General features: G+C 40.1%; 1 protein-coding gene across 1 annotated transcript in view; it reads right to left on the reverse strand.

Moving 5' to 3' along the window:
- LOC148355402 (disks large homolog 4-like) overlaps positions 1 to 22,379 on the reverse strand; it is a 177,580-nt gene that overhangs the window by 57,654 nt on the left and 97,547 nt on the right. The window contains exons 6-11 of the mRNA XM_088350535.1: positions 21,884 to 21,934; positions 15,165 to 15,289; positions 11,596 to 11,765; positions 10,554 to 10,690; positions 8,733 to 8,877; positions 5,232 to 5,364 (exon numbers count right to left, since the gene is read on the reverse strand). Of these exons, the coding sequence (XP_088206661.1) occupies positions 5,232 to 5,364; positions 8,733 to 8,877; positions 10,554 to 10,690; positions 11,596 to 11,765; positions 15,165 to 15,289; positions 21,884 to 21,934 (761 nt within the window). The remainder of the gene's footprint in view (positions 1 to 5,231; positions 5,365 to 8,732; positions 8,878 to 10,553; positions 10,691 to 11,595; positions 11,766 to 15,164; positions 15,290 to 21,883; positions 21,935 to 22,379) is intronic.

Below are 22,379 nucleotides of genomic sequence, written 5' to 3' on the forward strand. Positions count from 1 at the left end.
TTTTTGTTGACCTTAAATAACAGTTGTGAAGTGAAATAATTTACTAAATCATCCAATTTTAATAATTTGGACTGCAGAAATAAAACATGAGTATGATCCCGATATCCTACCCAGTGAATGGTTTTTGAAGGATAAAAAGGGGCTGTAGTGAACTTTTGTAATGATTGCCCCAGACTTCTGCACAATATGTGAAGTATGGCAGAACTAAAGGAGAATATAATAAATACAATGCATTATAGTTTAATTAACGATAAATTTATTAATTATTGAAATGCTTTTAGATACTGTATAAAATAGTATACAACCTTACAAAACCTTAGTTTAATATATTATTATAATATATATTAATGGGCAGCACGGCGGCGCAGTGGTTAGCGCATGTGCAGCACAGTTCATGTCATGGGAACCTCCTGCGTGGGTTCAAATCCAGCTCCAGACTTCCTGTGCGGAGTTTGTATGTTCTCCCCGTGCTTGCGTGGGTTTCCTCCCACATTCCAAAGACATGCATTTCAGGTGGATTGGCCGGTCCAAATTGTCCCTAGGTGTGAATGAGCGAGTGAGTTGTCTGTCCCTGCGTGGCCTGCGATTGGCTGGCAACCAGTTCAGGGTGTCCCCTGCCCACTGCCTGATGATTGCTGGGACAGGCTCCAGCACCCCCCGCGACCCTACTGAGGATAAGCGGTGTAGCTAATGAGATGAGAATATATATTTGGGGTAAAACCTATAACTTGTCGTACATTGAGAGCAGCATATTATAGTCTTTTAAATTAAAATGAGCATGCATTAGAACTCGTCTTGGGTAAAAATAATCAAGTTCATAAAATAGATAATCATAAGCAGGGTATTTTCTGTCTCTAGAACTATATACTTTTTGCGCAAGTTTGTTAAAGATGAGTGTTATAGATTCTCAGCTGCTATGATTATATAAAGTACATGTCGACTTAGATGCATACTAAAAAAAATCAAATCAGAAAGACCACAACACTCAAAATCAGACCTCAAAATGACCATCCTCCAGTGTGTCTGCAGCTTATATGATTATTATGCTAAAAACATTGCGATTGGCCAAAAGGCCCATGACGGAAGAAGTCATACTCTGGTAACCACGGTGACACCAGTTGAGTGACGTGGATTGTAATAGGCTGTAATCCTTCCATTAAAATGGATTAAAGATAGTAGAGCAGACTGACAGTGAATATGCATGTTGGTGACCTCAGTTTACATGCCAAAGAGGAATACTGGTTACAATTTGTGAAATAGAAGAAAGAACACACATGTTCAAACACAGGTTTCACTATTATTATAAATTATTAATATGTTATATTATTATATATTATTAATATCAATTATTCATTCGGAAAGAGGGAAATTATAACTTAAGGGGCTGTAGTGAATTCATGATCCCAAAGGTGAGAACCACCAGGAAAAGTATGTGTGTGTCTGTGTGTGGAGTCAAACTTTGGAATAATTGACATGAAGAGATCAAACAATGTCCAACTATTCATGTGTTCAAATTTAAATACAAAAAAACATTGTTGGCGAAATACAGAGATGAAGAAAATCGGGTATGAGTGATACGGGAGATTGGGAATAGTGCGTTTTGAACACTTGTGTCAAAGACAACACTGAGGGACGTGCAAGAGAAAAACGAGCTGCAGGTTAATATATGTCCACTCGATGTTGCCAAAGCCAGGTGCTTCTCACAAGCGCTGTACTTGTATTTCTTTCTCTCTCTTTCTCTGACTCTCTTTCTCTTCCACCCTTTTTCTCACTCTCTATCTTTGAACTCTCTCTGTCTCTCTTTGTTCCTCTTTGTCTCTTATTCTCTGTGTCTTTTTACCTTCTTTTGCTCTCTCTTCCCTTTTCCTTTTCTCTCTCTTATCTCTCTTTCTCTTCGTTTCCTCTTCTGTCTTTCTATCCTTCTCTCTCTTTCTATTTCTCTTTGGATTTCTTTATTTCTCTCTCTTTCTTTCCCCCTCTCTCACTATTTCTTTTTTTTTCACTTTTGTTTCTCACATTCTTCCTCTCTCTCCCTTTCTTTGTCCTACTCTCTTTTTTTCTTCCTCCTTCTCTCTCTCTCTCTCCTACTCTCTCTCTCTCTTCCACCCTTTTTCTCACTTTCTATCTTTGAGCTCTCTCTGTCTCTCTTTCTTTGTTCCTCTTTGTCTCTTATTCTCTGTGTCTTTTTACCTTCTTTTGCGCTCTCTTCCTTTTTCCTTTTCTCTCTCTTTTCTCTCTTTCTCTTCGTTTCCCCTTCTGTCTTTCTATCCTTCCCCCCCTCTCTTTCTATTTCTCTTCGGATTTCTTTATTTCTCTTTCCTTTCCCCCTTTCTCACTATTTCTCTTTTTCTTCCTCTTTTGTTTCTCACATATTCCCTCTCTCTCTCTCTACCTTTCTTCCCCCCCCCCTCTCTCCCTTTCTATCTTTTTTTGTCCCACCCTCTCTTTCATTCTCTGTGTCTTTTTACCTTCTTTTGTTCTGTCTTTCTTTTTTCCTTTTCTCTCCCTTTTATCTCTTTCTCTTCGTTTCCCCTTCTGTCTTTCTATCCTCCCCCCTCTCTCTTTCTATTTCTCTTCGGATTTCTTTATTTCTCTTTCCTTTCCCCCTTTCTCACTATTTCTCTTTTTTTCTCTTTTGTTTCTCACATATTCCCTCTCTCTCTCTCTCTACCTTTCTTTCCCCCCCCTCTCTCTCTCTCCCTTTCTATCTTTTTTGTCCCACCCTCTCTCTTATTCTCTGTGTCTTTTTACCTTCTTTTGTTCTCTCTTCCTTTTTCCTTTTCTCTCCCTTTTATCTCTTTCTCTTCGTTTCCCCTTCTGTCTTTCTATCCTCCCCCCCTCTCTCTTTCTATTTCTCTTCGGATTTCTTTATTTCTCTTTCCTTTCCCCCTTTCTCACTATTTCTCTTTTTTTTCTCTTTTGTTTCTCACATATTCCCTCTCTCTCCCTCTCCCTTTTTTCCCCCCCCCTCTCTCCCTTTCTATCTTTTTTGTCCCACCCTCTCTCTTTTTCTCTTCCTCCTTTTCTCTCTCTCTCTCTCTTTTTCTCTCTCCGGCCCCCGAAAGAATGTTTGTTAGATCATGCGGCCCCAGAGTTAAAATGAGTTTGAGACCCCTGGTCTAGAACTATGATTAACATTGTGTTATTGTCACTGTTGTTATATCATAACTGTTATTATTAAAAGTATTACAATTGTTGTTATATAATTTATGTGTTTAATCGGGAAGATGAAGGGGAATTTTTTGCTGAATTTTTTTCTGACTGCCCCTTTTAGAACGTCTCATCTCATCTCATCTCATCTCATCAGCCGTACCGCTTATCCTCATTAGGGTCGCGGGGGGGCTGGAGCCCATCCCAGCCATCTCCGGGCAGTGTGCAGGGGACACCCTGAACTGGTTGCCAGCCAATCGCAGGGCACACAGGGACAGACAACGCATTCGCTTATTCACACGTAGGGACAATTTGGACCGGCCAATTCACCTGAAATGCATGTTTTTTGAATGTGGGAGGAAACCGGAGTGCCCGGAGGAAACCCACGCAAGCACGGGGAGAACATACAAACTCCGCACAGGAAGTCTGGAGCTGGATTTGAACCCACGACAGGTTCCCATGACATGAACTGTGCCGCACAAGCGCTAACCACTGCGCCGCCGTGCTGCCCCTTTTAGAACATATTATGTAATATTATTTTGTTGTTGAGTTATTGTTTTTGGTTTGTTTTTATTTTAATGTTCGAATAAAGTTTTCATTCATTCATTCATTATTACAACATAGGCCAGTCTCCGAGCAGTACCTTCCACATATTTTTGACTAAGTTATCCTTTTAGCATATTTCTCTTTTAAGTATATATTATGTGTTTTCCCTGGAGTTTCATGTCTGATAGTGTTGCAAACAATGTTAACTATGTTCCTATAAATGACAATAAAACAAACAAACATAGTGTTCTATATCATCACAGCCTTTTTAGGATGGATGTAAAACGATCTTACAGGGATAACAAACGACCACAGAACGTGTAATGTTCCTCCCCGCGATCATGTAGATATGTTCCATAATACTCTTCCAGCCATGGATCTCGAGAAATTAATTCTCAAAAGAGTTTGACTTCATATCCCTAGAGCTGTGTCGTGACCAGATGAAAACAAAGATTATAAAAATGGCGAAACAGAGACAGCGATTGTAGAAATCAACGAATGCATGTTGTTCATTTCCACTTCGAGTGATTGGAACTTTGCTCACTTTGCTAATTAAGAAGGGAATTAAGTCAAAGTTACAGTGCATGAAGGTAAAAACACACGGGTTCCCCTGACGCTGTGTCCTAAATGCGGTATTTTGAAGTCAATGTCGAGGTAGAACAAAGTTGAGTAAAGTCAGTAGAGTTTTTCGAGAGCCGGCTTCTTCGGCTCGGCTCACTAAAAAGAACCGGCACTTTCGGGTCCCAAACGGCTCTTCAGGTTGTTTTTGCTTCTTTCATCCCTACACGACGAAATATTATCTAAAATTATGCACAAAATGACTTAAAGGGGGGGAGGGGGGGACTACAATAGAACAAAAAATTAAAAAATTCCAAAATGAAAAAGTAGTGAAGAGCTGGGATGAAAAGAGAAAAAAAGAGCAGGAAAAAAATCCGAAAAAAAGGAACAAATAAAAGGAAAAAGGAAATAGAGAACAAAAAAGCAAGAAAAAAGTAACAGCTGGGAAAAAATAAACACGATTAGATTTTTTTTTTTAAAAGGAATTAAAAAAAAGTAGCAAAAACAGGGAAAAAGAAGAAAAAGTTTGTGTTGCATTTAAATAATTTCCAATTATATGAAGTCAATCTTGTTGCCAACATTGTACTTCCACTAAAAAAATGTGATAAAATACAGTTCTGTATCGTGCAACTGACTCAATAAGCCCCCAAAAATGTTAGTATTATGCGACAAAAGATACCAGGAATAAAAGAAATGGAAATCTTGTGAAAAAATTGTAAAAACAAATGACGTTTGTAGGCCGTACAACCTTTGCAATCGTACATGAGTCAATTCATTCAAAAGTGAAAAATAATTTTGCATTGCCGGAAAGTCAGCAAAATGTAAAGTGATGTCAAGTTTTGGACATGTTTGATAATGGATTAGTTGCCACACTTGGGATTGCCGTTGCTCACTGTTGTTTCAAGCCTTGCTCACCGACTTTGTGTGAACGCTCAGACCCGCAAGGAAAATGAGTGGGAACATTGTGTGTGACTAACCTTGAGAAATCATCATCTGCAGTCGTGGATCTCGGCATTGGGGAGTACCGCGGTGTGGTGAGTGGGGCCGGGCTCACAGACTGGCTACTGCTCATGTATGGGCTTATGTGATTGTCCTGATGTGGAGGGTAGGCTAGAAAGAAAAGCAAAACCTATTTTTTCAATCGTATAGTCAGTGTTGAATTTACACAAAAAGGTGTTTTTACCAAACCCTTATAAATAGCGCCAATATGTAACGGCCTTATTTTTTCAGTAACGGGATAGTCGAACAAATTATTTTTTTCCGCCGTTACAACGGTGTTATGGTTACTGACGGTCGAAAGCGGTGCGTTACTATGGATAAACCGAGACGTGGTGTGTCACTCGCAAGAAAACCATATCATACAACTCTAAACATTATGGTATATGCCGCACATGGTCAGTAATGTGGCATTGTGGGTAATGTAGTTTTTAATCCTTTTAACCAAATAACATCACATACAAAGAGGGTTAGATAGTGCCTTTATATTACCGTATTTTCCGCACTATAAGGCGCACCGGGTTATAGGGCGCACCCCCCAAAAAATAGTTTTTGGTCTTATATTTTTCATACATAAGGCGCACCGGATTATAAGGCGCTACGATGGAAACGTCGACAAAACAGTCAGATAGTTCAGTCCAACTTATTACCCCCTTAACATTCCCAAAGCTTGCAAAGAAGCAAATACGTGTCTCAGATAAGTACGGAAACAGTGTCTGTACGATGTCACCAATCAGCATCGTTCCAAATATCATTCGGAAGGTTAAAGTCTTGGGATTCAAGATATGCCAAACATTTCTTAGTTTCCATTTTTTTTTTTTTGCTGGCAACTGTGTGGACAGCAAAGTAAGAATTTTATTGTGCAGGGAAACGGGGGATCTTTACTGTGCATATGACAATAAACACTTTGAATTGAATTTAGTTTAAAAATAGACTCATCACAGAAACATCAAGATCGTTCTAAAACAAGATACCGGGAAAATATAAAGCCGCACCTAAGTTCTCTTGCAGCCATCACGTTCAATAATGATACGTAACCATGGTCTTCTTACAACCGTGAGTGTAGTAAATCCAGGAGAGTAAAATATTTACAAATACAGAATAGTAAAAAATGTTTTCTCTATGCCGTAGTGCAACCCAACGTGTGATTCACGTTCATCTTTTTCGGGCCAATTACAGGCTTTGTTTCGGCCCTTTAGCCTATGCGAGCCTGTAAATGATAAAAAGGATCCGCCCCCTTTAGCCAATAGTGACTGATTCAAATGATGATCGACACATTGGTTAGGAAATGAAACGCCGGTATATAAATCCCAGCATACACCGCGGACGACTTCGCCTTCGGGGAAAAATCTAGTCGGCGGCTGCTTGCTTTAGTTGCAAGACTTTGCGACTTAATATTGATCCATAGATAAGGCACACTGTATTATAAGGCGCATGGTCAGCTTTTGAAAAAAATAAAGGCTTTTAGGTGCGCCTTATAGTGCGGAAAATACGGTAATTTACTGTTGACTTTTGTTGTGTGAAAAATATGTAAAGTGCAGTTGCTTATTCTACTTGACCAGTATTTCAGGTTGTGAGAGTTTGATTTATTTATTTTACATCACACTTTATATTGTTGAACTGTTTACTTTTGTTGTGTGATATTAAAGTATAGTAGCTCATGTCTACTTCAGCAGGTGTCTGACTAGAGATCGTAATGTATTCTAGAGAGTGAAACTCACTTGATATTGTTTTACAATTGACTTTTGTTGTGGACAAATTACTTGGGAATACAGTAGGCTTTGTCTACTTGACCAGTTGTCTCATGTTGTGAGAGTTAAAATTAATTTATTCAACTCGCTTGAAATTGGTACTGCTGATTGTTATCTTATGTTATTGTTTACTGTTTATTTTTTTAGCAATTCAAGTGTAAGATAAGTCTGTTGCTGGCAAAGTGCAATAAATAGAACACAACTACCTGTCTGTTTTTCTTTGTTCAACTGACTCGAATACTGCTCAGAAAATGTGGACATACAAATTTTTGTTTTTAAAGTAACGGAAATAGTTACTTTCCATGGAAACTATTTGATTTTTTTTTCTGTTAAGTAATTCAGTTACCAACTGGAAGAAGTAGTGAGTAACTCACTACTTTTTAAAAGTAACGTGTCTGACACTGGTTCTCATTACACTCAATGATATACAATGTGGATACTTGGAAGTTGCACCTCCCCACTGTGCTTTTGCATGGTCATACTTTTCTTCTGTGCAGGGATCACTTCATATTTGATGAACCACTTTACAATTTACCTCATTAAGTAAAAGGTTTATTCCGTTTTTAATATTTGACATTTGCAAAAGAGATTACATAGGATGGAGTTTGTTGTTTTGACTATTATGAACCATACCTTGTCAACCTGTACGTTTTTGCCGTAAAAAGTACGTTTATTATGCATTTTAAGACGTGTACGACGTACAAGAAAATCTGTACGGAAAATGTGTCAATTATGGGTACCATCCGGTATACACCGACTATCACGAAACGGCAAATCAATCAAGTCAAACCAGTTTGCCGCGGTAGCCTCTATCTCGGTATCGTTTTTTTATTTGCAATCGAAGCGAGCGGTTTGATGCTCCTGTGCATATGCGTCTGCTGCCTGGGGATTTCCCATCATGCATCATTCGGTGGTAGTTGTGTAGTGAAAGGAAGTCCGTCTCTTTTTAGAGGACCGGCTCTCAAACGGCTCACTCGCTTTGATGCATTAAATAACGAATTATTATGTTGAATAGAGAAGAACAAAAGGAAGTATAAAAGGAGAAAATGAAAAAAAGAAAGGTTTGTGGTTATCGCTTCAATCAGTATATTACCAACAATAATTGAATGCAGAAAATGAATTCAGAATTTGAATAAGAAAATGTATTATTCTACTTAATTCTATTTGCAGGCATTTTTTCCTTCTACAGTGAACGTCCAAGCTACTTCATTTTTGAACTTTTTTTATAATAAACCTCATTCCTGTCGAGCAACTCAGTATCTCACGACAAAATGTTAATTCACAATATGTATGATATAACGAAACACATGTACAATATAACATGTTAAACTACATTAATAAACACGTTTGAAAAAAAAAAACATTTTGTATTTTGTAAGGGAAAATACGACAGTTTGTAAGGGCATGGAGCCCTGGAGCGCGACAGGTATGATGAACTATCTACATCAGTCACTATCAGCTAATCAAGCTGCTGTTATTTTCATTCCTACACCCTTTAGGGCGGATCTGCTTTTGTGACCTCTGAGATCTAATACAGAGAAATGGCTCAGATGAAGGCTTTTAGAATAGTTTGTATTTTCTTATCGGAAGACTCGCTCTACGGCTTTTTAATTACGTTTCCATTTATGTATTGTCGAATTGTTTTAAGGGCCTGCTAAATTCAATCTATTTACTTGAGGCTTAACATATTTTTGAAGTAAAAAAAAATAGAATGCTTACTATTCTACTTACAATTCGTGACATCAGGAGGAGGGAAGGTTTCATTGATGAAGGGAGAGGTGTTTTTGATCACACGCAGATATACAACATCTGAGGTCGATTTCAAGGCTGCGACTGCTTCCTCGTGAGAAACGTCCTCTAAAGAAGTGACATTTACCTAGAGATTGATGAACAAACAATATTGATGAGTAAATACTGTTCTGTCTTACACGTTTGATTTCGAGAGCTGCAATAAGTATCAATCACAGTTATCCTATGACCAACGTTCCCTGTAATTTTCCACGGGTCTGAGCGTTCACACAAAGTCGGTGAGCAACGCTTGAAACAACAGTGAGCAACGGCAATCCCAAGTGTGGCAACTAAATCATTATCAAACATGTCCAAAACTTGACATCAAGTTACATTTTGCTAGGTTTCCGGCAATGCAAAAAAAAAAATCACTTTTGAATGAATTGAGTCGTGTACTATTGCAAAGGTTGTACGGCCTACAAACGTCGTTTGTTCTTACAATTCTTTCACAAGATATCCATTTCTTTTTATTTCCTGATATATTTTGTCGCATAATATTAACATTTTTGGGGGCTTATTGAGTCGGTTGTAAGATACAGAACTGTATTTAATCATATTTTTTAGTGGAAGTACGATGTTGGCAACAAGATTCACTTGATATCATTGGAAATTATTTGAATGCAACACAAACTTTTTCTTCTTTTTTCCGTGTTTTTTTCAACTTTTTTAAAAATTCCTTAAAAAAAATGTCATTGTGTTTATTTTTTCCGAGCTGACAATTTTTTCTTTTTGTTCACTGTTTACTTTTTTCCTACATTTCTTTCTTTTCCTTTTTTCTGGCTTTTTTCTAAATTTTTCCTTCTTTTTTTTCTCTTCCTTTTGTTTCTTTTTTTCTCAGCTTTTCACTACTTTTTCATTTTGGTATTTTTTTTCTTTTTTGTTCTATTCCCCCCTTCTTTTAAGTCATTTTGTGCATAGTTTTACATAATATTTGGTCATGTTTGGATTAATGAAGCAAAAACAACATGAAAAGCCGTATAGGACCCGAAAGAGCCGGTTCCTTTTAGTGAGCCGAGCCGAAGAAGCCGGTTCTCGACCGACTCTACTAACTTTACTCAACTTCGTTCTATTGTGACTCGACTTCAAAATACCGCATTTAGGACACAACATCAGGGGAACCCGTGTATTTTTACCTTCATGCACTGTAACTTTGACTTAAGTCGCTTCTTCATTAGTCATTTTAAGCCCTGATTTTTGTGCGCCGGCTAGATTTTCTTGTGCGCCGAGAATGTGCGAGCAGTGCGCAATTACGCACGCGCGCAGCTTAGAGGGAACACTGCCTATGACAGTGGTTCCCAAAGTGGAGTCCACAGATACGTGGGGGGTAAAAAAGGGCTTTTAAGGGGGATGCACAACACGATGTCTGAGACACAGTAATAATAAAATATTCTTATTTTTATTCTTCTGTCTCGCTATGCCACACATCCTATCTATTCTATTTCGAGCCTAGCACAGATTAGTGATTCAGGCAGTGACACACCCCAGTCCTAATGTGCCGGTAGCTTAACGGAGAGAGAGAGAGAGAGAGAGAGAGAGAGAAAGAGAGAAAGAGAGAAAGGAGGGAGAAGACGCGTGGCACAAGAGGCAGGAGTGGACTTCACTTTGATTCTGTTTTGCGCTGCACTTATAAGTTTGAAGTGTCATCTCGAACGTGATTGACGAGGTGACTTAGGTCCGGGCCCAGGTTTACTTTGGGGACCACAGCTTTACGAGGACACATAAGACAGAGAAACATGACAGGATAGCACAAAAAATGGTACTTACAGCGACGAGTTTGTCCCCTATCTGTAGTCGTCCATCTTTTTGGGCAGCACCTCCATCAATGATCTTGGTAACATAAATGCTGTTGTCACCAGGGACATGTTGATTTCCAACTCCTCCAGCTATACTGAATCCTAGACCTGTTAAGAAACAACAAGTTTGTCATAATGAAATGATTTTGTTGTTGTCACTGTGACCAAAGGATATGAATATGGTATAAAATATAATATTGCAGTGAGTAATTATAACATTTTCTCAAATATACGCAAAAAGCAATGCAAAGACAAATACAGTGTTTCCCATTGATTTTTGTGAGACTGCTGGGTGGACAGTCAAAGGGGTCCGAGGCATGTTCACCCGGAAGAAAATTTTGTACATTTAAAATTCAAACATCTTGATGAGGTGCATTTTTAGATTCGATTCAAGAAGCAAGATAGATGTTGAATGTGTGCCCTTCTAAACTTTTTCATCAATTCACCACAATGAAACTCAGTTTGGCTTCCGTTGTATTTTCAAATACACGCACTGGTATACCTGTCTTTCTTATTGTAACACGGCCGCAGCAGAGAGCACCCGCGCCCGATCGTGCGGTGCGCCTCGTGTAGTGTTGAATACAGAAATAGAACCAGCTAGGGAGACTGCGCCCTTTCACACGCTGTGCCCTCTGGTCATAAAAATAAAGTACTCATGGATGCTAACACTGTAGCGTATCTAGCAATCTGAAAGTTATTGTGCTACAGGATGCTGAACAGAGTTGTCTCCCCCCCAAACATTAAACCCCAAACCTCACTTTCCCTCTATAGAATGCTATCCGTGTTTTCGTCCGCCATAGTGTGTTGATTTCTATGCTACGCAGAAGAACATGGAAACCAGCACCCGCGAGAGAATTGAGGATTAATGAATCGGTTGTTCGCAAGTGGAGGAAGCTGAAAAAGGCACATGTTCAAATTTTGTGTAGGGCTTAACTTTAAGACCTCCTTCGTAAAGCCCTCAAGCAACCGCTTTGTATTTTTGTCTGTTGTGTGCATTGGTAGCATTTTTTTACCTTTAGGTCCTTTGACCAGCTTGATATCCAATATTTTATCAGTAAGGCTCTTCTTTCGTCGTACACTCAGTCTGACTAGGTCGCCAGCATCTTTGAGGGCCTCCACTGCCCCACTGTGGGTCACTTCTCTGACATCAGTCTCATTTACTCGGACTATGGCGTCATTCACCCTGCAAGAAAAACCTTATGAATCACATGCAGATAACCTGTACAAAGTGCTCCGACCAAATTCTGGATTATACAAAGAATTTGAATGTGCACAAAAACATCCAGTCTACATAAAATTCCTCCTATTAAAACAATTGTGATTGTATAATCATGGCCATTTTATGCAGGGTTATTGGGGTAAATAGTACAATTGCCAAGTGATTTATGATGTACAGTGGAACCTCGGTTTTCGAACGCCTCTCAGTTCAAACAAATCGGAGTCCGACCAAAAATTTCGAGAAATTCTTGCTTCGCTGTTCGGTCAAAAAATCGGAGTTCGAACGCCGGTAATACGTGAGTGCGTACGCTAGGGTGCGATGTTGAGCGGCGTACGGGTGTTTTAGCCCCTTATTATCCTCCGAAGAAAGTCAGTGCAAGCAGCAAAGTTGCTACAGGTGAAAAAAGAAAAGTAGTGCGTACAACTATTGCATTTAAGTAAGAAATAATAGCAAAATATGAAGGAGGTGTGCGAGTGTCTGATCTTGCTGGGGAATACAGCGTGGCTAAATCTACGATCAGAACGATACTAAAGAATAAGGAGGCTGCGAAATTTAGTGATGTGGCTAAGGGAGTGAGTGCTATAAGCAAGCAACGCAAGTTTTGGAAGAGGTTGAAAAACTTTTGATGATTTTCCTCTCCCCACCGTCCACCTGCGCCTTCTGCTGACCACCTCAAAGGTAAGAAATCCTACTTATAATTATTTTCTTTATCCTTTTTTTTAATTTTTACACGTTCATGTTAGCGTAATCTTTCGTACGGAAGATTACGATAACGCGAACGTACGATTAGCCTGGGTTAGCTTTACGTAAAACATTCAAGGTAAACATTCAGGGTGTTGGAACGGATTAAAACGATTTACATTATTTTTAATAGGAAAAATGATTTCGGTGATCGAACAAATCGGTTCTCGAACAGGGTTCTGGAATGGATTATGGTCGAGAACAGAGGTTCCACTGTACTTGATTACTTGATTGGTGACGCAAATTACAAAATACAGACCCCTCCCGACTTACGTACATTCGACTTACGGATTCCGGTAGATACGAACATTTTTTTCAGGAAAAATATCCGGACATCGCTGTGAGATTTTATGTTGTGTGCACCTTTTTCCGAGTACAGAACGTTACTGTAGTGCTTCTTTCTGCCACTACCGGCGTGTGGCGCTGTGAGAGGTCACCCAGCATCCACACCGAAGAAGAAATCCGGCCTCCTCTTCCCAGTTCGTGTGTTGATATACCATACTGTATCTCCAGCGCGCAAAGAACTTTGACATTTTTATTGTTTAATATCTCGTGCATCCATTCAAGATGGTTGGTGAAAAGTGTAAGGAAGAGGCGAGCCTTTTCTTTTGAAACAAAAGTGGAATATTGAAAGCTCGATGCGGTTGACAAAATGGCCGGAACGCTTTTTTCGTCTTCTTTTTACCACGGAGGAGGAGCTCTTGAAGCTCATCTCCCAAAAGTAGGTTAAAGCTCACTTTATTTATCTTTGTAGAGCATATTATTTTATGAAACATTTATTCTTTAGTACAAAACAATACAGGTTACTTATGCAAACCTTAAACATACAAAATATAGCTCTGAAGCAACTTACAAGCAAAATAAACTTACGAACAATCGTCTGGATTAGGGCAGCGTCAGTACAGTCTACACAACAGTTTCTGAAGATTGCTTACTTGTATCTTATTCATCAACTTATTTTGGACTTTTTATTGGTGCTAAATGTTAATGCTACTACTGTTTATTTCACCATTGTTACGATGCACTATTTTTCATTGCATTGTTGTTACAATTTACACAAGTCTCCAGGCATTACCTTGTTAATATTTTTGCCTATTTTTACTGATATTTTGTCCCTCTTATTTTTCCCTTTAATTATTTTTTACGCCATGTCTCATCTTTTTGCAAACAACGTTCACTACGTTCTTATCTATGACAATAAAGACAATTCATTTCGATTCAAATAACACCAGTGTCATGTCCAGCATGGTCGCCGTGGCGACCGGCTGGCATCGCCCCCTTGGCACCGGCTGTAGCAGATTTTCTAATTTGTGTGTGTGCTTCTTAAGGGCCGGTTTTGGGGATTGCCGGTTGCGGGTTCATTGCATTACTTTGCATTATTCTGCTCTGTTTGACTTGAGGAAACCTGTACTTGCCCGTTCTGAGTAAAAGCCTGCTTTGTGAGTATTCCTAGTTCCTGTTTGCCTGTAAGCCTGTTTTTGTTTTTGTCCCTGAGTGTTGGACGACTTTTATTACCTTAATAAAAGTAACTGATCGTTAACGCGAATGAGTTCACCCTTCCTGCCTCCTGCCTCCGATCTGGTCCGGTCCCGTGACAACCAGTGCATATGTAGTTGTTTAGAAATGATGCATCCCATGATTTGTTTACATATTTCATTATGTTCTCTAATCGGAGTATGGCAAGATTTATACAATTTAAAAACTTCTTTCTTCATGACTACTTTCACAAAATAAATGTCACTTCTCAGAAATTCACTTACCGTGGAACATACCAACCGCAAAACATGTCAGAAAACTGTATATTTACAAAATATAGTGTAGTCACTGTGGATTATATGTATTATATTATGTGTATTAAGAGCAAAGCGGCACCGCCGCGAGCGGCAGCCTTTCCAGCAGCTCCGTGTTATTTCGCACTTTTTGTGATTCATTGTTTTAAGTGTCTATCTTCTGTGTTTTTCGTCCCGTTTGACAACTACACTTTGGATTACTTTCTATCCTATCGTTATGGGTTTTAACGCACAAAAATGCGTTTATTCGAGGAATCAACTCCTTGCCCTGAAGAACTCTCATGCCAGCGTGAAGATGGGGTCCTATCGTGGATGGAGAGCCGGAGCTAGCTAAGTGGCTAGCGGCGTTATAAGTCTTCGGTAACGTCCGTAATCATGGTAAATGTGAACTCTCTACCAAAAAAGACCGACGAACTGGCTGTGCTGGTGAAAAACATCAAAGCGCACAGGGAGCGCAGTTTGCTGTGTTTTACAGAAACGTGGCTCACATCTAGCATCCCGGACGCTAACGTGGAGCTACCCGGAGCTACCCAGCTTCAGCGCTGTTAGACAGAGAAACGGAAGCCTGCGGGAAGCGGACTCGCCAACATGAGGTGGTGTATCCCTGGGCACAAAGATTTCCATTTGCTGCAGGGACGCCGAACTTTTGGACTAGTGTGTGACGTCATCCACTCCGCTGTGGCTAAACTACAACAAAGCACCCCGAGGGCATCCTGTTAATCTGTTAATTAACAAGAAATAGACTGCTGGAAGTGTGAATTTCCCTACGGGGATGAATAAAGTATCTATCTATCTACATCTCCAATACAAGCGTTTCTGTTTGTGTGCTCACTTGAGTCGTCCATTCCGGGCAGCAGCACCTCCAGGTATAATCTTGGTGATGAAGATGGACGGATCTTCTCCAATATGTGGATTATCGGATCCTCCTGCAATACTGAAGCCTAAACCGGAGTTACCCTTCGAGTAAAAATAGAAAGATAATGATTGTCAGAAAGTTTAATTAGACCGCAAACAATACCTGCAATACTGCTCTTTAAATTGTACTAGGCATCCATCCATTATCTGCACCACTTATCCACAGTAGGGTCGCGGGGGTGCTGGAGCCCATTCCAGCTATCTCCGGGCAGTGGGTAGGGGACACCCTCAACTGGTTGCCAGCCAGTCACAGGGCACAAAGAGACAGACAATTCGCTCGCTCATTCACACCTAGGGACAATTTGGACCGACATCCACTCCGGTAAGTGCCTGGAGGAAACTCACTCAAGCACGGGGAGAACATGCAAACTCCACACAGGAGGTTCGATCTCATGATAGATTCAATATCACTTTAGGTGGCGCGGTGGATGACTGGTTAGCCGTGTCTACCACACAGTTCAGAGCTCTTTAATTCCAGCTATCAGCCTCTTTGTGTTGAGTTTGGCCCCACAACCAGTGTGAGGGTAAGTGGTTGGAAAATGAATAAAAGTATGAATAGCACTGCAATTCTGGCATTGAGAGAGAGAAAGACAAAGGGAGAGATCACGAGATAGAGAAGAAGACAGAGCAAGAAAGAGAGAGAGAGAGAGGGTGGGTGAGAGAGAGAGTGTGAGAGATAACGAGAAAAGTGATAAAAAGCGTGAGAGAGTGAGAGAGCGAGCGAGAAGGCGAGAAAGAGAGAGGGAGAGAAATCAGGAGAGAGCAGACGAGAGAGCAAGAAAGAGCAAGGGAGAGACAGAGAGAGATAGCAAGAGAGGGATAGAGAGAAATAAAGAGCGAGAGAGCAAGAAATGGAGGGAGAAGGAGAGTCAGATCACGTATGAGCAAGAAAGAGTGATAAAGAGCAATGGACAGGGATAGAAAAAGCCTCTTTTGACCAATACATTCTTAAACAGTGTTGGAACCAATGTTGGAAACTTTACTAATTACTTCGAAAACGTAATCAGTTACTCACTACTTCTTCCAAAAAGTAACTAATTTAGTGGAAGGGAAATTATAGTTTGAATGTGGCTTTGTATGATTTTATCCTCAAACGTCCCCTAACAAAGACATAGATTATATCCAGATGCTGTTTGTATTTTTTTCAACAATTGTATCATCTTGGGGCCCGCTGTCCTTCACTTTAGTGCCGGGAAGTCTGGTCACAAGCTTGCCTCCCCTGATATACCCCCTTGATTTCACAGTAACTCATTATTCTTTTATGTTACAAAAGTTTTCTTACTGTTCATTTATTGTGCTTGCACACCATCTAGCGACCAGCATTATATCGCTCCATTTAATCTTGTGATTTTGTTTGAGCCAATCAGAGCCTTTTGATGTATTCATGTGATCTTGTTTAAGCCAATCAGGTATGTTGTATTACACCTGTGTTTTGAATAAATGGGCTAGTAGTCATCGGATTGGGGTCTTTTCCCTCTAAGCCGATCTTGGAAGCAGATCAGAGTGTGTTTCTTTCTTTACTTGAATACAATCTCAAGTTTTAACTTTGACAGTAACTGAAATACCCTATAGCCAAAGTAACGACTTATCAGGAAAAGTAACTATTTCCATTACTTTAAAAAGAAGTTATTGTGTGCCAAAGAATTTGAAATGTTCTGAGCAGTAATTGACCTGGTTGTATGGAGAAGAACAGACAGGTAGTTGTGTTATAGAACCTAGTACCGTATTTTCCGCACTATAAGGTGCACCTAAAAGCCTTTATTTTTTTCAAAAGCTGACCATGCGCCTTATAATAGAGTGCGCCTTATATATGGATCAATATTAAGTAGCAAAGTCTTGCAACTAAGGCAAGCAGCCGCCGACTAGATTTCCCCCCGAAGGCGAAGTCGTCCGCGGTGTATGCTGTCAATCATCATTTGAATCAGTCACTATTGGCTAAAGTTATTCGGAGGTAAAGGGGGCGGATCCTTTTTATCATTTACAGGCTCGCATAGGCTAAAGGGGCGAAACAAAGCCTGCAATTGGCCGAAAAAGATGAATGTGAATCACACGTTGGGTTGCACTACGGCGTAGAGAAAACATTTTTTACTATTCTGTATTTGTAAATATTTTACTCTCCTGGATTTACTACCTCACGGTTGTAAGAAGACCATGGTTACGTATCAATATTGAATGTGATGGCTGCAAGAGAACTTTGGTGAGCTGTGCGGCTTCATATTTTCCCGGTATCTTGTTTTAGAACGATCTTGATGTTTCTGTGATGAGTCTCTTTTTAAACTAAATTCAATTCAAAGTGTTTATTGTCATATATACAGTAAAGAACCCCGTTTCCATGCACAATAAAATTCTTACTTTGCTGTCCACACAGGTTCCAGCAAAAAATAAAATGGAAACTAAGCAATGTTTGATTGGTGACATCGTCCGGACACCGCATCCGCACGTGTCTACGACACGTATTTGCTTCTTTGCAAGCTTTCGGTATGTTCAGGGGGTAATAAGTTTGACTGAACTATCTGACTCTTTTGTCGACGTTCCCATTGTAGCGCCTTATAATCCGGTGCGCCTTATGTATGGAAAATAAAGCACCAAAAACCATTTTTTGGGGGTGCGCCCTATAACCCGGTGCGCCTTATAGTGCGGAAAATACGGTAATATGTATTTCACCTCACCAGCAAAAGACATTTGAAGTACTACCAAAAAAACAGTATACAATATAATAAAACAACAATCAGCATGTACTCAAACACACAAAACAAAAACGTACATAAAAACATACAGAAAAGTACGTAAACATGCACAAAAATCATACCTAAGGCACAGCTTTTGTCCGTCAATAAGGGTAACGGCGTTGTAACGGTGGAAAACAATGAGTTAGATTACCCTGTTGCAGTAACAATAATGCAGTTACATAACTGCGCTATTTATAATGGCTTTTATTCCCAACAAGTAACTCATTCCTCGAGCGAAATCACTTCTCGGTAAAGAGTACTGCAAAGCATTATTCATAACATTTTGTAACTACAGTCGTTACTGGGGTCAATAATCTTGGGGGTAACTGAATAAATCTTTAAATAACAGCAGCTGGGCGGTCAGCCCCACGGTGCGCAGGTGCAGGGTTCGATTCCATCTACCATGGCCTCCCTGAGCAGAGTTTGCATGTTCTCCTTGTGCTTGTGTGGGTTTCCTCCGGGCACTATTGGTTTTATCCCACATTCCAAAAACATGCATGTCACGTTAACTGACTGCTCTAAAACTGTCTCTAGGTGTGAATGAGCAAGTGAGTTGTCCGTATAATATAATATATAATAACAAAAATAATAATAACAGCGTTAATATCAATCAACATTAACAATAACAATATAAAATATCAAGAGGGCTGCACGGCAGCACAGTGGTTAGCGCGTGTGCGGCACAGTTCTGAGGTTATGGGATCAAACCTTCCTGTGTGGAGTTTGCATGTTCTCCCCGTGCTTGCTTGGGTTTCCTTTGGGCACCCCGGTTTCCTCACTTACTTTCCAGCGAAATAATTGTCTGTGCCCTGAGACTGGCTGGCATCCAGTTCAGGGTGTCCCCTGCCCACTGCCCGAAGATAGCTGGGATGGGCTCCAGCACCCCCGCGACCCTACTGAGGATAAGCAGTGCAGAAAATGGATGGATGAACTAATTAATAACTGTAAGTAATTGTCGTTCTTATTTGGAAAATCTGTCAATGGTTTTTTTGTGTTTTTATTATTATTTATTTTTTCAATTTTCCAACATTGCTAAGAACCTCAGTCATTTCTGATCTCAGTTTTGTTGTATATCTTTAGCATCTTTCAAGTAGAGCCAGTCAAGCAGACAGATCCAGGTCACATGAGAATAGACCAAGAGAGAGGGATGGCAAAAATGCCGCAGGGAAATACAAAGGAAAGTATTCTTGAGAAAGGGACAAGACATATAATGAAAACAGGAGAACAGACAAGAAGTAATAAACTGGGGCTTATGCTGAAGAAGGTAATGGGAAAATAATATATGGGTGACTAAGGCTAAGACCGCAAAAGACTGCTCCTGGGATCATTGACAGTGGGGCAAATAAGTATTTAGTCAACCACTTAATGTGCAAGTTCACCCACTTGAATATATTAGAGAGGTCACTAATTGTCAACATGGGTAAACCTCAACCAAGAGAGGAACAATGTGGAAAAAATACAGAAAATCATATCGCTTGATTTTTAAAGAATTTGTTTGCAAATCATAGAATTGGTCAATACCAAAAGCTCATCATTACTTTATGTACCATTTGTGGGCAATAACGTCGGCCAAACGTTTTCTGTAACTCTTCACAATATTTTCATACACTGTTTCTGGTATTTTGGCCCATTCCTCCATGCAGATAACCTCTAAAACGTTGATGTTTTGGGCTGTTGATGGACAACATGGACTTTCAAATCCCTTCACAGATTTTCTATGGGATGGAGATCTGGAGTACTGGCTATGCCACTCCGGGACCTTGAAATGCCACTCCTTTGTTGCTCTGGGTGTGAATATGGGATTATTGTCATGCTGAAAAACCCAGCCATGCTCATATTCTATGTTCTTGCTAATAAGAGATTTTTATTCAAAATCTCTCCATACATGGCCCTCTTTCATTCGTAGTGTTTATCCAATAACGTCACAGCGCAGGATCACAAAGAGAAGCTGTCTTTAAAATCTTTGAAAATAATTGGAATATACCGATGAAATATCGATTTTTGCAAAGCCCAGGGACTGTATTTTCTTGACTATAAGTGGTAGGTTTGTTTCCACTAATACTACGGTGAGACTTTTATGTGAAATTATAAGCACATTATTATATTACTGAGTTTTACATTTCTATTACCGGTATAGTATATAATTTCACATGTCATCTTTACACTAAAGCACCAGAGGGTGCTCTAGGCCTGTTTTGATAATCTCAACCTTGCCCTGTTGTGTGAGGGACATTTTTCGAAGTGGAGTGAGGAAACGGTTCATTGTCTTCCTCCAGAGTTGGAGGAGTTGTTTACCGGGAAAAATGTCACATGTATGCATGTTTAAGAATTTGGGAATACAGTGGAACCTCGGTTTTCGAACGCCTCTCAGTCCGAACAAATCGGTTCTCGACCAAAAATTTCGAGAAATTCTTGCTTCACTTTTCGTTCAAAAAATCGGAGTTCGAACGCCGGTACGCTAGGGTGCGATGCTGAGCTGCATACGGGTGTAGATTGTGTAGATTGCCCCCACCCCTCGTGAAGAACTGTTATGACGTGCGCGCGCACTTCTTTTCGCTTTTAATATCAGTGAACGGAGTGTTTTAGCCCCTAATTATGCCTTCGAAGAAGGTCGGTGCAAGCAGCAAAGTTGCTACGGGTGAAAAAAGAAGAGTAGTGCGTACAACTATTGCATTTAAGAAAGAAATAATAGCAAAATGAAGAAGGTGTGCGAGTTTCCCTTCTTTCGAGGGAATAGAGCATGGCTTCTGCAGACCACCACAAAGGTAAGAAATCCTATTCATAATTCTTTTCTTTATCCTTTAACCGCTCACCACTTTTTGTGGAGACCCGGGTGCTAAATGACATGTAAACGACCTGATTTTTTAATTTTTACACGTTCATGTTAGCGTAATCTTTCGTACGGAAGATTACGCTAACGCGAACGTACGATTAGCCTGGGTTAGCTTCATGTTTACGTTCATGGTAAACATTCAGGGTGTTGGAACGGATAAAAACAATTTTACATTACTTTTAATGGGAAATACGATTTCGGTGATCGAACAAATCGGTTTTCAAACAGGGTTCTGGAACGTATTATGGTCGAGAACCGAGGTTCCACTGTACTTTTAAAATACCTTGTAAAGAAATGTGAGGATTGGTCCTCAAAGGCGGGTTGTTGGAATGAGCTAGGAGAAAACCTGACCAAGTGACCTAGCATCCAGTCCAGTGTTTCCGCAGGTAAAAATGACTTAAGACTTAAATTATGTTAACTAATAATAGCTATTGCACCCAGAGGTCTACAATGTCCTCACAAATAGCAAATGTTGGTTCCATTGGAGACCATTCAAAATAGTCACAGGTTAAAATGTCTAAGGTGGAGACATTTAACCTTGGGTCATGACTTGCAAATTTTATTTTGGGAATGTACTGCGTATTTTATTATCAATATCATATATTTCTGGAAATATTGGATTTGGAGCCAAGTGTGATACATTTGCAGAGTTGTAGACCTATTTTACATTGGTAGATAGGAATCTTGGGCGCAGTGGTTAGCGCGTGTGTGGCACAGTTCTAAGGTCTTGGGAACCTGTGTTCAAATCCAGCTACCGGACTTCCTGTGCGGAGTTTGTATGTTCTCCCCGTGCTTGCGTGGGTTTCCTCCGGGCACTCCGGTTTCTTCCCACATTCCAAAAACATGCAAATCAGGTGGATTGGCCGGTCCAAATTGTCCCTAGGTGTTAATGAGCGAGTTGTCTGTCCCTGTGTGCCCTGCGATTGGCTGGCAACCAGTTCAGGGTGTCCCCTGCCCACTGCCCGATGATTGCTGGGATGGGCTCCAGCACCCCCGCGGCCCTACTGAGGATAAGCGGTGCAGCTAATGAGATGAGGTGAGATAGGAATCTTATTGACGTCTTGTTATATTTACCCGCTCCAATGTGATTTCTTCACATTCATAGTCTGCTTCTGTTCCATTGACCTGTTTGAGACATAGAGAAAAAGAAAACAACATTTTTAAGTATAAGGACCCAAAAATCAGTTCAGTGTAAACTTGATTATAGAACTTGGGGGATGAAAAGCTGCAGTTTTGACGATGACTGCTGTTATGTCACCTGCTTTCAAAAATCTGAAACTATGGAAACATTCAAATTCTACTTTTTTATAACACGTTTGGGCGAACGTTGGGTTTAGAAAATTTGGCCAAGGCCCTGGAGACCCATATCATTTTTCACATTTTCATGAATGAAATAACATAATAATAACAATATACCGTATTTTCCGCACTATAAGGCGCACCGGGTTATAGGGCGCACCCCGAAAAAAAAGTTTTTGGTCCTATATTTGACATACATAAGACGCACCGGATTATAAGGCGCTACAATGGGAACGTCGACAAGACAGTCAGATAGTTCAGTCAAACTTAT

This window comes from Urocampus carinirostris, chromosome 12 (assembly GCF_059441175.1).
Source record: "Urocampus carinirostris isolate Australia breed hairy pipefish chromosome 12, RoL_Ucar_1.0, whole genome shotgun sequence".
Lineage (NCBI taxonomy): Eukaryota > Metazoa > Chordata > Actinopteri > Syngnathiformes > Syngnathidae > Urocampus > Urocampus carinirostris.